Source organism: Podarcis cretensis (assembly GCF_951804945.1).
Source record: "Podarcis cretensis genome assembly, chromosome: 3".
NCBI lineage: Eukaryota > Metazoa > Chordata > Lepidosauria > Squamata > Lacertidae > Podarcis > Podarcis cretensis.
This window is the reverse complement of record NC_137172.1, coordinates 47,813,301-47,831,607: the sequence shown is the minus strand read 5'-3', so window position 1 is coordinate 47,831,607 and position 18,307 is coordinate 47,813,301. Positions and strand designations below refer to the sequence as shown.

At 38.4% G+C, this 18,307-nt stretch overlaps 1 protein-coding gene across 5 annotated transcripts in view; it reads right to left on the bottom strand.

Annotated features, from left to right (window-relative positions):
- ARID4B (AT-rich interaction domain 4B) overlaps nt 1–18,307 on the bottom strand; it is an 84,163-nt gene that overhangs the window by 37,638 nt on the left and 28,218 nt on the right. For all 5 annotated transcript variants that reach the window (XM_079971804.1, XM_079971802.1, XM_079971803.1 and 2 more), the window contains exons 3-7: nt 15,513–15,623; nt 13,996–14,061; nt 9,550–9,640; nt 4,646–4,725; nt 2,406–2,497 (exon numbers count right to left, since the gene is read on the bottom strand). In XM_079971804.1, the coding sequence (XP_079827930.1) occupies nt 2,406–2,497; nt 4,646–4,725; nt 9,550–9,640; nt 13,996–14,061; nt 15,513–15,623 (440 nt within the window). The remainder of the gene's footprint in view (nt 1–2,405; nt 2,498–4,645; nt 4,726–9,549; nt 9,641–13,995; nt 14,062–15,512; nt 15,624–18,307) is intronic.

The following is an 18,307-nucleotide window of genomic DNA, read 5'->3' as shown; positions in this document are numbered from 1 at the left end:
TATGATGGTCAGCCTTCTAGTGACTCAGAAACCAATCAGGGCTGGGTGGATTGTCATCCAATCAGGGGGAGAGGAGCAAGTTAATAGTTAGAACCTGACAGTTTAACTGGATAACCATTTGAGGCAAGTAACTGGACAAAATACATATGTCATAATTATTGGAAATAAAGGGATAAGTCTTGTTGCCAAAGCTATGCAAGTCTCACTAAGAATCCTGATACAAACAAAGTAGCAAGTGAAAGAAAAACCTGTTGATTTCAAGCTGAATTAAAACCAACTACAAATACATTGTGTTTGCAAATGATAGAAGAGTACAGATGAAACAAAACTTTAAACAGTACTATTAACAAAAACCAAGATTAGTCAAGAATAAGCCATTATCGAAGTGCTTGTATTCACAGTGCACTTGGCAAGGATTCTTCGGTGGAAAGGTTTTTGGTACATCTTTGCAACTTTTTGAAAAAAGATACAAACAGTGTTTTGCCATATGCAAACACACACAAAAAGAAATATATATTCTAATATAGGTGCTTCATTACATTTGCATTTATGTCTCTATTTCAATGTTTGATCTGCTGAGTTAAAATTCAGAGAACAGTATCTCTGTCACCTGTGCCCCCCATAACATAAATCCATAACATGGTATCAATGACTACCCCCACTTTTTTTCTGAAAGTGCGCAACGCCCGCCATATATTACAGTGGTGCCTCGCAAGACGAAATTAATCCGTTCCGCGAGTCTCTTCATCTAGCGGTTTTTTCGCCTTGCGAAGCAAGCCCATTGACGGCTTAGCGGCTTAGCGCTATTAGCGGCTTATCGGATAAGCAGATAAGCGGCTTAGTGGCTTAGAAAAGGGGGGGGGGAGGTAAAAAACCCCACAGGAACTCGCAAGACATTTTCGTCTTGCAAAGCAAGCCCATAGGAAATTCGTTTTGCGAAGCACCTCCAAAACGGAAAACCCTTTCGTCTAGCGGGTTTTCCATCTTGCGAGGCATTCGTCTTGCGGGGCACCACTGTATACAACAAAAAATATTTAAATAAAGAACAGCAGCAAGATCCAATACCCATATTCAGTAATAGAAGCAAGCATGGCAGACTTGAGTAGCCTCTGTTCAGCCCACTACTAAATACAAGGGGAAAGTTGTACTTACACTAGGAGTTCAAGGGTTGATTCTACCTTACAACTACCAGCACATGAAGCCAACCTCCAAAAATAACGAACAGTCGATTCAGGACTGTCTAAAAAGTACCTCCTTATATAGACATATCTTACTTATGACTGGGCATTCACTGCCACAATATCTAATGATGGCCACTGGCTTAGTTTTAAAGTGAGGAACTCATGCAAGATCTTTTTACTAATGGCCAAACTTCTAGGTTCAGAAGCAGTATGCCTCTGAGTACTAGTCACTAGGAAACAGAAAAATAGTTTTGTTGTGTTTATGCCCTTTTTGTGTGTTACCCTGAAGCACCTTATTGTCCACTGTGGGGAAAAGGATGATGATGATAATAATAATAATAATAATAATAATAATAATAATAATAAAATTTATTTATATCCCGCCCTCCCCAGTTGAAACCGGGCTCAGGGCGGCTAACAACAATAAAATAGTACAACATTCTAAAATCATTTCATTATAAAATTAGTTTAAATCAAATTGATGGCAACCATTGGGCTAGAGCTCTGTGAAGATTGCCAAAGGAGGGAGTCAGGCTGCCCTCACCAAAGGCCTGGTGGAACAGCTCTGTCTTGCAGGCCCTGCGGAAAGATGTCAAGTCCTGCAGGGCCCTAGTATATTGTGACAGAGCGTTCCACCAGATTGGAGCCACAGCCGAAAAAGCCCTGGCTCTAGTTGAGGCCAGCCTAACCTCTCTGTGGCCTGGGACCTTCAGGATGTTTTTGTTTGAAGACCGTAAGTTCCTCTGTGGGACATACCAGGAGAGGCGGTCCCGTAGGTACGAGGGTCCTAGGCCATATAGGGCTTTAGAGGTTAAAACCAGCACCTTAAACCTGATCCTGTACCCCACCGGGAGCCAGTGCAGCTGGTATAGCACCGGGTGAATGTGATCTCGCAGCAAAGACCCCTAAGGATTCTCGCCGCGGCATTCTGCACCCGCTGGAGTTTCTGGGTCAGTCTCAAGATAGGCCTTTACTCTAACCCAGTAAGATTCTTCTTATGTCACTCTAAGATACAGTGGGCCAGCTGTGGCCTTGTCCCACGCCATTAACAAATTTGTCTGTGTTTTTTTTAATAGCCCTTATGTCCTGCTTCCAATACACATTGGGCCACATAACAGCACTTTCAGTTTAAATTATGCGATACATTTCTACCAACTTCAAACCACCTGCTGAAAATTAAGATAATAACAAATCAACAAACAATTGCAAACAAAAACAACTTACATGTGATTAGATCTCCTTCCTCTATTTGTTTTCTTTCCTATGACAGGAGTCCCAAAATGTTCAGGGTTGGTAAGTGGGAGCTGATCTAGTGTCTGTTGAAAAATACATTACATTTATCACCATTTGAACTGACCCAGGAATTTTCATCAACCAAGCATGTCTGAATATTAATGAATGCATTACACAGCACTGAAAACTGCAATTAAATTAAATTGAAAGGTGATCTTCTAGAGTAGGCAATGGCTCGAATTATACGTAATGCTAAACCACAGTTTAGTGCTATATGGACAGGACTCCAATAGCTTGAGAGAAATGCTTCCTCATTTTCCTCCTGCACAGTCAGGAGGAGGACTTCTGCAGAGAGTAGGGTGTTCCCCACCGCCAACCAATTTTGGTTTAGCATAATATATAAAATAATGAATTCTAGTTTAGAACAAACAGTAACTAAATAACCATGGATTTATTGAGACTGACAAGAATATGTTGTAACCCAAGATTCCTGGCCCAGACATAATGCTAAGCCAAGATTCTTTGAAAGTGAAACTACACTTGGCAAAAGTTCTCATGCAGCAGAAGAAGAGACGAGCACACAAGAAGTCTAAACGGAGCATTTGGATGTTAGGCAATTCCAACAAAATTTTGGAAGTGCTTTCCATAGCACTAGCCTTTTACAAGGTTGTTTTTTTTTAAAAAAAGTAAATTTTCATTTATGAGTTGCTAGGCAACATACAACAGCAAAAGAAACAAAATTATAAACAAAGCAATTCAATTATAAAACAATAAAACCAGCCCAGCCATACTTCAGCAATAAGATCCAGTCATAAAATCCAACTCAGCATAAAACAGATGTAAACCAGCCACCAGCAACTAATTCAATTAGCATATTGACAAGATTCATCCCCAACAAAAGCTAAAACTGACCAAACTATCATCTCTCTGCAGTGACTGGAAGAAATGATAAATAACAAATAATAAATGCTGCTATAAGGCCTGGGAGAACAGAAAAGTTTTTGCCTGGAGCCAAAAGGACATTAATGTAGGTATCAGGTGAGGCTCTCTAGGAAGAGCATGCCAGAGATTGGAAGGAGCAGCACTGAACAATATACTCTGCCTATCAAAATACCTAACATTTGGGCACAAATGTGTAAGTACAGTCATTCCTGTTTTCTCTCCCCCACACCCTCTATTTAACTTTTGATTCTACAGAACCAAGATATAGTACTCTCAATGGCATCAGCTGCCCTCTGCAGTAGGATGAAGAACCATCAAGAAGGAATAATTAGAAAGCAAATAAGAGCAGGGTTGTTGGGATAACAATGTACCTAGGGATCCATCTTGGAGAAATTTTAAAATATCTGCTTCTCACTATGCTAAACAGCAGCAACATCCTTTTTAAAATCACTCTTGCTGCAGAAATTCCAAAATATGACATAAACAGCATTGAATTAGAGTCTGGAAATAGATTAAGGGCTACACTCATATCCACTCACCTGGAAGTAAGGCTCATTGTACTCATTGGGACTTACTCTTGAGTACACATGCATAAGATTGCACTGTGAAGAGCAACAGTTCTCAGTTGCTTATGCATTTTTTGTTTTTCTGGAGAGGTAGGCACACATGTTAGCAATTTTCAGTTGCGAATTCATAGACTCTGGAGTTACTTACCAGGTTACCATGGTGTAGAATGGTTTACACAAACACACCAAAGTGTAGAGAGACTATAGCTTAAGAAGTTAACCAGAAATTAACTTCTCTCTTGATAGAGCAGTAAATATTATATACGTTTTCACAGCTAATTAAATGCTTGGGTTCCCTGTTATAGAATTTATTTGTCCTGTGGACATGCTGATGTTAGCTATTTGTTTTTAGTCTGATTTACATAAGCATGCTTGTATACATTTAACATACACATTATCATCACTGAAAGCAAACCTATTTAAGCATATTTTGTGTTAAAATTTGTATTGTACAAATGGCCCATCTTCTCTGCTCCACTTTCCATTCTACAAAAAACTAATCATGGTAGCATGAGCTTATGACTTCAACAGCAAGGTCTCCTTGAGAAGCAGTAATGATTTCTTAGACTCACATCATGATCCATTATTTTCAGAAAGCCAGGTTACTACATTCCTTTAATTGGTGGGATAACATGCCAGATTCCTTCAACATAACTAAATAAAATTCAGAATAGCATGGATCTACAAAAAGAAGCTAATTCTCATTTAATCAGAAATACTTACTTCACTTTCAGCAAAATGTCTCTCTCCTTTCAGGCAAAGCGAAGAACGTCTAAGAGTTTTTTCATCTCCATCATCAAATACTGTTACCAAACGTAAAAAGGAAACACAAATTATTAATCTATTTGTCCAATTACAATTAAAAACAAGCAAATCTTGTCTTATCAACTTAAAGTTGATTCAGTAGAGACCAAGTACAATTTAAGTCCTATTCACTTAAACAGTAACTAAGAATTAACTATTCCTAAATGTGCTTTGGCATCTACCCAAAGTATGACAGGAATATATTGAACAGAGTGTACAAATTTAAAAAATGTGTCTGTGCATGTGTATATATAATTTTTAATTGTATGTTTAATGAAACCAACCCCTATGCAAGGCATAATACTCTTAAGAGGATTGATCAGTGATAAACTGATGAAGGCCAAGCTATTTATTAAAGTAAATCAACAAAGAAGGCATTCTCTTTCACTTTTAAATAGGTTTTGCCCATTACTATAAATTCATTGCAATCTATCAGGCATAATTTATGAACTTTCTAAGGACTCAACCATTAGTTATTTGTATAACCAATTGTAGTAGTAGAGCTTAAAAGAATTATTAGCCTATATTTTCTTGTGTCATCTGGCAATATCTTTTATAGAATTCAAATTAAGCAAACAGGATCCAAAGGACTACAATTCACAGGCTTCTCTGCTCCCTTACTACAATCCTCCTCCTTTCCCCAAAAGCAACTCATGAAAGGTCAAGGGATCCCCTGGAGCACAATTTGACAAGTGGATGCATCCAGGAAAGATCAGCAACCTGCCTATTTGTGGACAAAAGCACTTTCTGCTCATTCAACAAATACCCAACCAATCTTTATATCATGCACTTAGACAGTACTCTAAGAGCACATTCTTCTAAATGACTTGTCAACTTGAAACTGCAGTTCCAATTTATAAGATTACAGCATCCAAAATCAAGCCAATGCTCCATGGAGCCCATAATCCTATTATTTAAACTGGTGTCTAAATACTTCTCTATTTTTAATACATCCTTAAAGGGAGTTACTGAAAAGTGTAGATGACACAAAATATCATTAATTTATATAAATGCACTATACTTTAACAATATGTTTCTGCATTTTCTACTGTCAATGCATTCTGTTTACAAGGTTGACATGTATAACACACTGAACAGATATTTCATAACCTGTCCTTGAATAATAGCTGCCTAGACAAAATCAGATTTTGAGAAGAAGAAAAATAAAAATTCTCTTTTCAATGTCCATCACTAATAATAATTTCCCATATTAGTCAGTCAAGGCATTAAGATGTACTTTGGCATTCAATATTTCATAAAAGGACAAAATTTTAATAATGGGAAACATTCCATATGAAACTCTTGCAATCTTATTTTTTTTGCAATTTTCTACTCTAGGGAATTAGGCTGTGTAGGTATTTTTCTTCTTGAGAGTTTTGCAAAGCAGAGTCTGGAGATGGCTCAGTAAGGGACAATATTCCAGTTTATCAATAAAATACTCAAGAATTTATCTGTGTGTTGCATTATCTTTTTGTAGACATGTATATCAGCAAATAGTATCTGCTAGGTCTAGAGATTGTTTCCCTTTTAGGTACTGAGGGTCCCTTTTTTGTGTACCACTGACTAATTTTGATCAAGGGCCCCCCTTCTCTTGATGCAGACCTTGAGTGCCCATCTTGATCAGGAGATGATGTGCCTGTAGAAGGTGAGAGAAGTAGAGCAAAGCCAATCTGATCATCTTGAGTTCCAGAAGGTTTTATACTCCTGAGATTATGCTCCTCTGAGATCCTCTGGTGATCACAAAATCAATGCTTCCTTATAGTGGGCCTCCCATGTGCTCAGATCAGCATTTGTGGTTTAGATGACCCAACTGGATTTCTGGATGGGAAGCTCCATATCAAGGGTAACCCTGAAGTCCACCAACCTAACAATTTTTCTACCTTGGGTGGAACTGAGATCTCTGAGTTAAGGCTACAGGTCATCTGCAACTATTATTGTTGGTAAGAAGATCTACTGTCAGCCTTATGCAGACAATTAAGAAAGCATCTCTGCAACAGTTAGCTGATGATCTCCAATTTCAAATTTTTACATGCTTCTTATTGCATATTTGAATAGTTGTTATAAACTGTATAGATGATGTAAGTCCAGTCAGTAATGAGCACAGGGTCTTTATGCAGTATCTGCACTTCTGCAGATGACGAGGGGTTCTTTGGAAGTCCAAAATTTAACGTGTTTCCCTTTTCCTGAATCTAACCCCCTGTACTTTGCTTTAGTGAGATGCTAGCTTAATGTCTTTAATGGAGGAAATGCTGAGGTGATCCTCTGATATTTGGACAATGGACAGGAAAGAACTTCTGAAATTTCAGGGCATGACATTCTCCACTGTTTTCAGAACCCTTCCAAACATTTGAGGATCTCTACAGTAATCTCCAACCGTGATTGTGGGCTTGTGCTGCCACTGCCATCTTGGCTTAGAGTACTTGGAGGGCTGCTTTTAGAGGAACTTAGGGCTGAAGTTGTTTGGAGTCTCCTCCACTTTGAGATTGACACAGACTTTTTCTTGTCCTTAGTTTCAGTTAGTACAGCTTATAGAAAATCTTCAAATACATTTTCTTTCTTGGTCTTGTCTCCCCAGTTACATAGCTGGAGGATTTTATCTGGCTTGCATGCTGGAGGCCTCTGGAGATCCTCACACGCTAGTTAACCATCTCCACTGGGGAAGAGAACTGGCCAGGTACTTATTTATGGTCGAAATGCAGCCTCTAAACAGGGCTTTTACAAATCCATTCACCTGGGTAATTATGGTGATAGGCCCTCTCTTCTTTGGTAAATGGGAGGGTGCTTTTAATTTTTTTACTATTGTTTGAAATGTTGAAATCAAACTAAAAAAGATGTGTGGAGACAGAGGAAGCCAAGCCAGTAACCCTGTGGGAGAATGCTTGCTCTGTTATCCTATGTATACTAATTCACCGGAGCAAGAAGGATTGTAGCCTAAAGAGACTGCTGGTGAACATGGAGGGTACAGCTTGATCTTCCCTTTCAATCTTCGGCCTTTTTGCATTCACTCAGTTCTAACATTTCAAACTCTTTTGAACTGCATAAGACTAAATACCAAAAAGTAATAGAAACAGAAAATAAGAGTGAGGAATAGCATCAACAGATGCTGGGTATTTCTTTCCTTTTCTTTGGAGGGGTTACTATTTCAGACCAAAAATTAGTCTATGTTTGCACATATTTCTAAGCCATAAGGTTTGGTCGATTAAACAGTACTGTGAATGGGGTGCATGCTCATGCATACAGCCCTAGTGTTCCCATTTTGCCTCTCCCTTCCACAAGTGGATAAACAAACCAACAGGCTATTATATTATATTATATTATATTATATTATATTATATTCATTTATTATTGCATGCATTCATTGCTTTATACAAATATAATGAAATGCAAACAAATAAAATCAATTAAAAGCCAAATTTAGTCAGTGTAAAATCTACACCTGGGATCATGGTGTGTTTCAGCCAGACAAAACAATCAACTTGAAGGTCATGCTTTGTTGTTGGCATAGCAATCATGGTTTGCTGAGTGAAACAAACCAGAATCCCAGGTTTGTATGTACCTCTAAGCTTGACTGTTTGTGCTTTGTTTATCTACTGTAGAAAGGAGGAGTGAAATGGGAACACTAGGGATGTGTGCACTAGCACACAGCTCATGCCTGATTTGTGTGCAAAAGCAGCCTTTGTAATATTGTTTGCATTTTTAATTAAAAGCAAAAGGCTGCACTTCTTACTGAAAAGTCTTTGTTAAACAAATGCTGAATGTATGCATGTTTACTCAAAACTAAGAAGTAAGTTCAAGTGGAGCTCACTCTCAAATAAGTACACTTTGCATTGCAGTCTTAAAATCAAATTTGTAAGCTAGAAGCTAGGCAGTGTTTTACAGGAGAAAGATCTACTGGATTTTTCCTATCCCGCCCTCCATGAATCTGAAAACTTTACTCATAAAAAAATAAATAAAGGAACAAGGCTTATGGAAATATTAATTAACTCTGGAAATGCAGGCAAATAAGTTTTGTATCTTGATAAATGTTATCTTTTCTTAGAAGGCATCAATATTAAAGTGATACATATTTGTCATGAAGGCTGTTGGAGGAGGAAACAAATCATCATTCTGAAGGCCCTGAATGAGCTTACCAACTAGAACTATAGTTTCATCATTAATTCTAATTTAATATCAACTCCAAAAATGTAGCTCGGAAAAACATGCATCTAAGAAGTAGGCGCACTGTGATTTCTCATGCTAAGTCTTTAGTCTTTTTTAAGGTACCACAGGACTCATTGAAAATCAAATGGTCCCTTTTTCTTGCCCCCTTTTTCTTAGATGGAAAATTAACACAAACATGTTATTAGTCAAATTCTACACTTTCCCCACATTGTTGTTGTAACAGAAAACTGCAGTATAAATACTATTCAATATTACAGATTTGAATAAAACTTATGTATTTTTGTGTGGCAGGGAACACTCTTAAAATTTCAAAAGGTGGGGGAAACCCTTTCAAACGTTGTTGAATAATCTCAAATTAAAACTAACCCCCCACCAACTTGCATAAATCTGCATTATTCTATTTTCTTCTGCCATATTTTCTTCATTTTCCCCATTCCCATCTCCATGCCTACTGCCTGTTGTTGTCAAGCAGCAAGTCCAAGAATATTCTTAAGAAGCCATATATAGATTTCAATTAAAGTGATAATTTTGAGAGTAAGAAAACACTCACTAAATATAAAAAACAAGAACTCAATTCCACTACTTATTATGGAAGAAAAAACACATATTTTTCCTGACCTGTAATTTTTGGATTGGTGAAAAATGGAGTTGTTTTTCCTTACCTACAGTGTACCAACTAGCATCTGTTAATTTGTTGATGACAGCCTCCTGATATGTTCCATCTGGATTCCTTACTTCCACCACAGTTCCTACCTAAAACATAAAAGCCACTTAGGTAATCTCCAAGGCAATAATTAGAAAATATTGAACATTTCATTTTTCATTCTTTTAAATTCAGTTTCTGTTCTCAAAAACCAATCTACACATATAGTGTGTGTGGCTGCATTTCGGGGGAAGGAGAAATCTGAAAAACATACCATCTTCACACAAGGCTTTGTAACATGCCTCTGAGGCAATCTAATGTATGTCAGGTTTTACTTTTCAGACTTCAAACTATATATCTATTTGTACCAAGAGGGTGCCTTTTAGAACTACTTAATAGGATTATTCCACAAGTGAATTTTTTTCCCACTCAAACCAAGAAAGCTGTAAATATCAGAACATGCAATGTATAAAATTATATGAAGGCATTTTTTTTTTAAATGACAAAATATGTTCTATGATGAAGATTCAAAGAGAACTGTGTGCAAAGAGATAGGCAAATCTCTTTTCTGGCTGCAGCCCTTCCTGTTACACTGGCCAGGGATGATGGAAGTTGGACTTCAGGAGAAAAAAATGAGAGGACCAAAGGTTGCCCACACCTGCTATGGAGGTTGATGATCTCCTGACCTTCAGGAGTACCTGGGCAGGGGAGATGAACAGCCATGGTGCACTCACAATACACTTTGGATCCTGGCCTACAGAAGTTGTAGTTTTGAAATTCTCCTCCAGATGTTATCTTATACCCTTAAATATAACTATTATAACCAATAATCCGGAACTCAGATTTTAAAAAAAACACTAGTACATATGGCACAAGTTCATGAAAAAACAGAGACATACATTACTGACTTCCACCAAAGCGAACACATAGTAACATGACTGCTCAGACATGGCTGGAATGTATAACACACCTGCCCAAACATTCAGTGAAGTTATTATTTATGGGACACACCACCTTTGGTTGGTTCCAGTGAAAAGGGCTTTTTGGGACTAAGATCTAGTGGAAGCCACCACTGGAGGAAGGAAAGGAGATAATTATCACCATTTCCTCTTGGGAGTCCCCTGTGCTACCTATTCTGAAGGGTCCTTCAACCCACCAGGGGAGGGGGGTTGGTGGCAGGGCGGATATGAGGCTGAAAGGGGAAAGATAAATCAGTGAAAATTGTAACCCCCTTCAGAAATGTCTTATGAGTGGAGCTCCACTCATGAAAAATCTGGATTCAACTCAGTATATAGAACTATAAGCCAAAGAAAATCAATTAATTAGCATAGAACTGCTACCCTGGAGTAGACAAAAATTATGCTTAGAAACGTGTTTTTTTATGAGTCGGTATGCCTAAATTATTTTTAAAAGACAGCTTTCCTAACTTCTACCCCAAAATGCTTCCAAAAGGCACTTTTCAGAAATGCTGATCTGCCTATTACTACTTCTTTACTGCCAGCAGATGGTGAACAAGAGCTAATGGTCAAAGTTATTCCCTAGAATAGTTGCCTAAAACAAAAAACAAACTTCTTTCTACCATGTCTTTAAAGTCTAAATAAGTAGGCACTGATGTTTCAATTTCTCTGAATCTCAAAGATTAAAGAAAGAAAATCTCTAATCATTATAGCTATTAGATTTTTGAGGATGACGGACTGAGAAAGTCACCATTTTCTCTCTAAAGTAGTATTTTAAATATTCCTATATTAAAAAAAGCTGCATGCCTCTTTAAATTAACCACCATATTTCCTTTCTGTCTCCTGTCTTATGCTACCTGGAGAGTTCTTATGAAAGGAGCAATTAATATTATAGAAAACAAAAAGGAAACTACATTTCCTCCACCATACTACCACTTGTTTTACATTTTAATGGCAGTTACCATTCATTGTTCTCTAGAAGGAACAATATTTTTCTGCCGTGTGTTGTTTTCACTATTAGACGAGTGACTGCGGAGCTTTATTCAACAACTTAAGGAATCAACAAGTAAAACACACACCATTTCAGTAAAGTCTAATGGTTACACTTGCTTATTTTAGGGTAGGAATGATAAACCTCCAGGCTGTTGGCACGCTTGGCCCACCAAGCCATTTCCCCCAAATCACATCCATCTGTCCATAAGCTAACATCATTTTTTATATCACCTGATGGGTAGGAGGGCAGAGTTAAATCCTGCATTGGCTTGTTTCCACCAGGAAACAGGGAAACTCACCCAAAGTAGCAGAATTTAACTCCCAAACATATTCTTTGCGTCACACCACGAAAAGTGAAACATGTTGCAAGAAAAGGGATAGCAGGTCATCTCTGGCTGAAGCAGGGTGTGCTTATGAGAACTCCATTGAATCCTGGAAGACCTGCTCCCTGCCTTGCTGGCCTTTCCCCCACCTGTCCTGGGAGGGCAGGGTGTTGACTGACTCCTGCTACAATAGCTGAGGCTGCCTACGCTGGGGTGTTGCCTAGGTACTTTTGTTGGGGAGGGGGGTTGTTGCTCTTATTGATATTATTTATTTTGCATCTTTGTTTTAGATACTATGATTTAAGTGGATCTTTTTTCAATTTGGTTTTGTACTTTTTGGCATTTTCTTTATTGTTGATGACTACTTATGTTCGTAATTATGTCTTTTTCTTATATTGTAAGGTGCCTTGAGCATAGCTTTAACTATGGAAAGGCAGCATATAAATAAAAGTACTTAAGTTTATGAGAAGTCTCTAAACTATTCATTCTTCTGGTTGGAACCAGGCATATGGTCTTGTTTACGCAGCACCAGCCAGTGAATCAGTGAGCTGAGCAGCACTGCTAGAAGCTGCTGACGGGGAGATAGGATAGTTCTTGTCATAAACATTAGGAGCTGGTGCTGAAGCAAGGGGTCTCACAGTCTGCACTGTGAAAGTGGGTGTGTGGTTGCTGACTGCCAGTATAACAACCCCTTTTGCCTGTCAGCAACAGTGTACTTCCAGAGTGCTGATCACAATGCTCCCCTGCCTCCTAGCACATGCAGATAACAACAGGAATTCCCTTCTCTCTTCACTGCTCTGCAGCAGCAACCAACAATTCCAACTAACAAACAGCTTTGCTGGCAGCTACTGGATTTAAGGAAACCTTTCCAACAACTGTGGGAGTGAGCAAAGTATGCAGCTGCATCAACACGGTCAAGGCCACTGTGGGCAGCAGTCACTGTCTGTCCCATTAAAACTAAAATTTTGATACTGCTTAAAATAATAAATTCATTGTTAATCTCAAAGCCAACACTATATATTCCATAAAAAGTAATATTTGCAGGCATGCAGTTCTGAATGTAGTTAATTGCAAACTATGTGTTTTAGATGTGCCAAACAACTGGAAAACAGAAAAAAAAATACATGGATTTTAATGAAAGATCTGTGAGGAGAAACTGACAGGAATTTAAGTATCCTGCTCATTTGTCTTCATGGCAAAATTCACAAGATTATCCATTCCCAACACATTTTCCTACACTTATTCATTCACTACAATAATTTCAAGAAATTTCTGTAAATAAAGAATCATAGAATCACAGAATTGTAGAGTTGGAAGGGACCACATGGGTTATCTAGCCCAACCCCCACAGACCAGAATTGTCCTGGACTCTAAAAAATTACCCAGCCAGGCACTTTTCTTAACATGCTCAGTCAAAAATCTAATAGCTATTAATGGGGGCTCAAGACTTTAGTCCTTGTACAGCAGCCCCTGAACCACATGACAAGCACTTTTCAAACTGAGCGGTGTATCAAAAGCAGTTTGTGATAGGGGATGGGGATGTGGTCCAGCGGTTCAAAGGGGGTGCGGGAGACTTAAATTCAAAAAGACTAACACAGGTCCCTTGCATGACTCTCCGCACAGCATACTAGACCTGGCCTAAATTTTTCATCAGAAGAAATGGCATAAGCTACGCCAAGACACCGTACAGAACACTTGATCTGAGATCCAAAGAGGCCAATAAGTGAACAGAAGACACTTCCACATGTGTATAGCAATATGTGTTGTCAATTCCTGGCACACATATTGCACACCATTCTGTACTTTTCCCTGACCCTCAGGAGTGGCTTTTCTGGGCTGGGGAAGGGAAGCCCAGGAAGCTGCAGTAAAAAGGAGAGGCCAGAACACTGTGTGTTATCCTTTGGATCCCAACCCATTAATTTGCAGAATCTGTTCTATCACTGTATGTACCATGCCAGAAACAAGCTACTCTACTTAAATTCTATCGATCAGAACAGCTCAGATTTTAATACTATGCAAACTATATTATATCCTACTTAAATAATAACTGTTCATTCTTCACAAGGTAATTGTGGTGCAATGTAGTAGGATTATTCAATAATTACACCTAACTTTATATCTATATATACATCACTGTAAATATATTGATTTGTTAGGAAATATTTTTCATGGTTAATCATTCAAATATATTACCTTTAAAGGGCCTTTTATGTGATCATCCTGAACTTCCACAGTTGATGAATCATGCCTAAATGTTACCTGCAAAGCACAATTTAAAGGATTGTTAAAGCAGAGCAAGTGTACGTATAGCTATCTTTACTATTTATTTATTTAGGATGTTTCTAGGCCACCCTTCATTATAACCAATCTTGTGGTGATGAACAATACAATTAAAACTCATCCAAATTGCAATTTTAAAAATCCACTTCATAATAAGAGCAAATATGATTAAAGCCCAAATCATTAAAATACAGGCCTTTATTCAAGGACAGAGTGGGCCTGCAACCTCCAGCAATGAATAAAGCTAATATCCTACAATTGCCTGGGCAAATGAATAGTTTTTTCACTTGGCAACAAAATGAAAAAATAATAGGCACTAAACATACATCTAACAGAAGGGCATTCCACAAATAGGGCACATCCGTTTTCAACATCCCCACATGGTGTAGAGATATTTCTGAGTTTGAGCTTAGCCAGTCTACAGTAGCTGCAAATTACGCCACTAGCAGACAAATAACTATATATAGCATGTCTCCCCTATTTATGGCCCTATTTGCCACTAAAATCTAAAATATTAGAAGCGCCACCCATTTTATAATCTCCATTAATTTATTTTGCTTTTTTTTCCCTTATAAAGGAAAATGAGACGTAATGCAAAGGACACAGTGCTGGAGTTGGACTAAGAAAACCTTTGTTCATATTCCTGCTCAGCCATGAAGCAGCATCAATTGTTGTGAGATTACCACATGCATGCTTCCCTAACTCCTTGAAGGAAGGGTGGCACAGAAAAGTAATCAGTAATAACATCATTAGCTTATGACTGAAGTATTACACACAAACAATAGAAGATACATACATTTATACTGTCTATTTATAGAAAACTGAATCCCATAGAACTTGAGTGTTTTGAGCAGATTTGGATTTAACTGATTAACTAAACTGCTTAAAAACAAACAGCACTTTACTTTAATAAAAAAGATTATTTTATAAAAGCAGGGTTTTGAAATACACAGGGAACATCCACCACATGAGGCTTCCTGCTTCAAAACTTTGCCTTCCAACTTGTGAAGGGTGACAAAACAAGAAGGGAAACAAACAGATGTAGTGTGCTTATCCCTGTAGCCTCCCCAAATCCTAATCAGAACACCTGAAGAGGGCTATAGCTTTTCTTTATTTTCAGATATATTGGTGGCATAATGAAATTTAGCAGGATTATTAAATGATTATGCAACGTCTACATTTTGGTGTTGCTTTTAAAACAACACTAATGACATTTTGGTGCTGCTTATCATTTGTGTCCCTCCCTCAAAGTGATCTTAGAAACTGTTAGGAAGTTAATCTACTGGAGAGGGAGAACAACTGAGCACTCAGTCCTAGTGAAGTACTTCACTAACTCATCCCTCTTAAAATGCCTCACTTCAAGACCCATACATTGTGGAGTGCTCTGAATATATTCTATTTTTTAAATGAAAAATTACACACATACATACCTTGACTTTGACCAGTCTTTTTGTTGTCTTGATTTTGGCCTCACAGAAGGCCCCTCTATATTTTGCACTCACATCAGTGCCCACTGTCAAATATGGAGGCTCATCAAGGGCCTAGAAGAGAAGAAAAAGGAAAACAACTGGCTTTTAATCTCTCCCCTGATATTTCAAAAGAGGCAAAATTATTACACTTATAAGAATAAGCAATCCACTACTAAATTTCAGTGAAAACTTTTCAATGGGAATATTGAAATTGATAGCCATCTTCAAATATCTAAAGGACTGACACATGGAAGATGGAACAAGCTTGTTTTAGTCTGCTCTGGAGGGTAGGACCCAAACCAATGGCTTTAAGTTACAAAAAAGGAGATTCCGGCTAAATATCAGGAAGCCTTTTCCGTCGATAAGAGTTGTTTGCCAGTGAAATAGATGCCCTGGGGAGATGATGTACTCTACTTTTTATGCAGAGGCTGGATAGCCATTTTTCATGTATGATTTAGTTGAGATTCCTGCATCACGGGGTTTGGACTAGATGGCTCTCAGGGTCCCTTCCAATTCTACAATTCTATGATTCTATATGGAACTTTTGAAAAAAGAGTCCTCATATTGTTCTAAGTAAATTATGAATCATGCTCATGATAGTTCTCCATTCATTCAGTTCCCAAGCATTATGCCTGGCAAATTTCATCTCCTTCTATCCTTGTCAAACAGGACCTGTTTAAGCAACTAGAAACCTAACCTGCTTAGACCTTGGCTAGACATTGATCACATCAAAAATAGCTAAACCAGTCAATATTAATCTGGATCCTGACCCTGAGACCAAGGAAACTTCCATAGAAATGGTATAGAATATTGTTACAAAAATTACAGGGGGGCACATCTTTAAAGTTGTTAAATGTTACAAATATTATGCCTGAATGTATCCTTTCAACTTGACAGCTCAGGGAAGCTGCTTTTCCTAGAGCGAATCAGAGCTGCTCCCCCATTTCCCCTGCCTTTTCTTGCCCTTTTCTCCCCACTCCCACACCTACAGTAGCTGTGCACCTGTCTTGCCCCAAGCCGCAATATTTTTCAACAGAAATGGATCTAATGGGACAGTGTGTGATCATATGAGGTGTCAATAATGAGGGCTGGTGAGGTGGTGTCTATGGCTGCTTCCTGTGTGTCTCCAAGCCCCTAACTAACATTAGTGCAGGGATCCAAGGGCAGCAATGACAGGGACAGCACTCAGAGCTCACACAGCTGCTGGAGAGGGAGAGGGAGGTGGCAAGACATGCACAAGCACACAAGGAAGAACAAAGAGGGAGGTGCTCCCAGGCTCTTAGGCTGTACTTTATGGGCTGAACTGCAAGCGCTCCTGTCTTCTTCTGCCCAGATGCGGGAGACACCATAAATATACAGCTGGCTCTCAGGCATGAATAAACCAGGCTCGAAGCCCTGAACCAGCAGTGAGCCAGACACTTGCCTGTCTGCTTGTGGTATCCCTTCCTGAAGTTAAACTCAGGAGGAGGGAAATTAGATCAGGACCCAACAAGGAAGAGGTGGAGCAGCCTGCTCTGCAATCTCTGCCTAACTTCTGTTGGTGCAGCAGATTCTTCAGGGAACTCCTCAGGGAGCCAATTTCCAAATCTAAACTGCAAAGCAAGCCCCTTCTTTGCTGGGCAAGGGGCTAGACATTCAGGCACAGACTGCTGAGGGACAGATGCTTTAGGCAACATGGGTCACCTCTTTCCCAAACAGTAAAAGTGCAGGCCTCTCATCACAAATAACTTTTGCTTCCTGTATAAGCTTATTGCTAATTCAAAGCTCACACAATCTTTTAGATTTTTTTTTAAATCGGAAAAGCAGTAAGACATGGTGTAAATCTAAAAAGTTGTTTGTTTCCATTACCTAGGAATCTAGAAATATCGGTGCACTTTTTAAATGCACCAATCATTCCCTACCTCTCTTATTTTTCCCCAAGGAACTGTGAGAATCAACTTGGTGAATAAGCTGTAAAATTATTTTTCTCAAAAACTATTTGCTTTTTTTTTTTTTTTTTTTTTTGCATTGGGCTCTTACACTTATCAAGAGCACAGAAATATTTCAACAGGCACTAATTCTGCTATCAATGTGCTTCCCCTAATAAACTGTAAGATGAATAGATCTGTTTCAAGAAACATTAACTTGGTGTGTAAAAACCCAGGTTTTGATATCTTTGTTTGGGCCAATATCCTTTTTAAAGCTTTTGAGCTTGAAGTATTCTATAAAATATTGAAGTCACACTGTCCAACAAACAGAATTTGATCCCATTTCTTAAAACCACTTTTAAGATTTCTATAGATTTGGCAAGGAAACCAACCAAGCTTAGGCTGTTTACAAGGTGGGGGCTCAGTTTGAACATAAATTTTTTATCCAAGCTTTTATACATGAAAATGAAACACAGTGCAACATAATCCTTTATAGAATTAATGATGTACATTGTGTTGTATAAAATATAGCCTTCCTTGAAACAGGAAATAAAAGGGCCAGTTGTGTGCAGAAAATGGTAGCTGCATACAACTGTTGGGAAATATAGCACAGTGCTATTTATCAGACAATTACATTCTGTCACTTGTGGCTTGCCTTGTGATTACATTGTTTTTTCCAACAAAAATCACATTAGATGTGTTAATTAGCATACCTATGGCAGAATATTTTTGTTATCAGTCTGTTAGCTTAAAAGAGCTAGGAGTTCACTCATCATAGTGCTCAGCTGTGGCTGCTGGCAATCCTGGCTCTGAAGAACCAGGCGTTTTCTAAGAATTATGCAGCTGTAG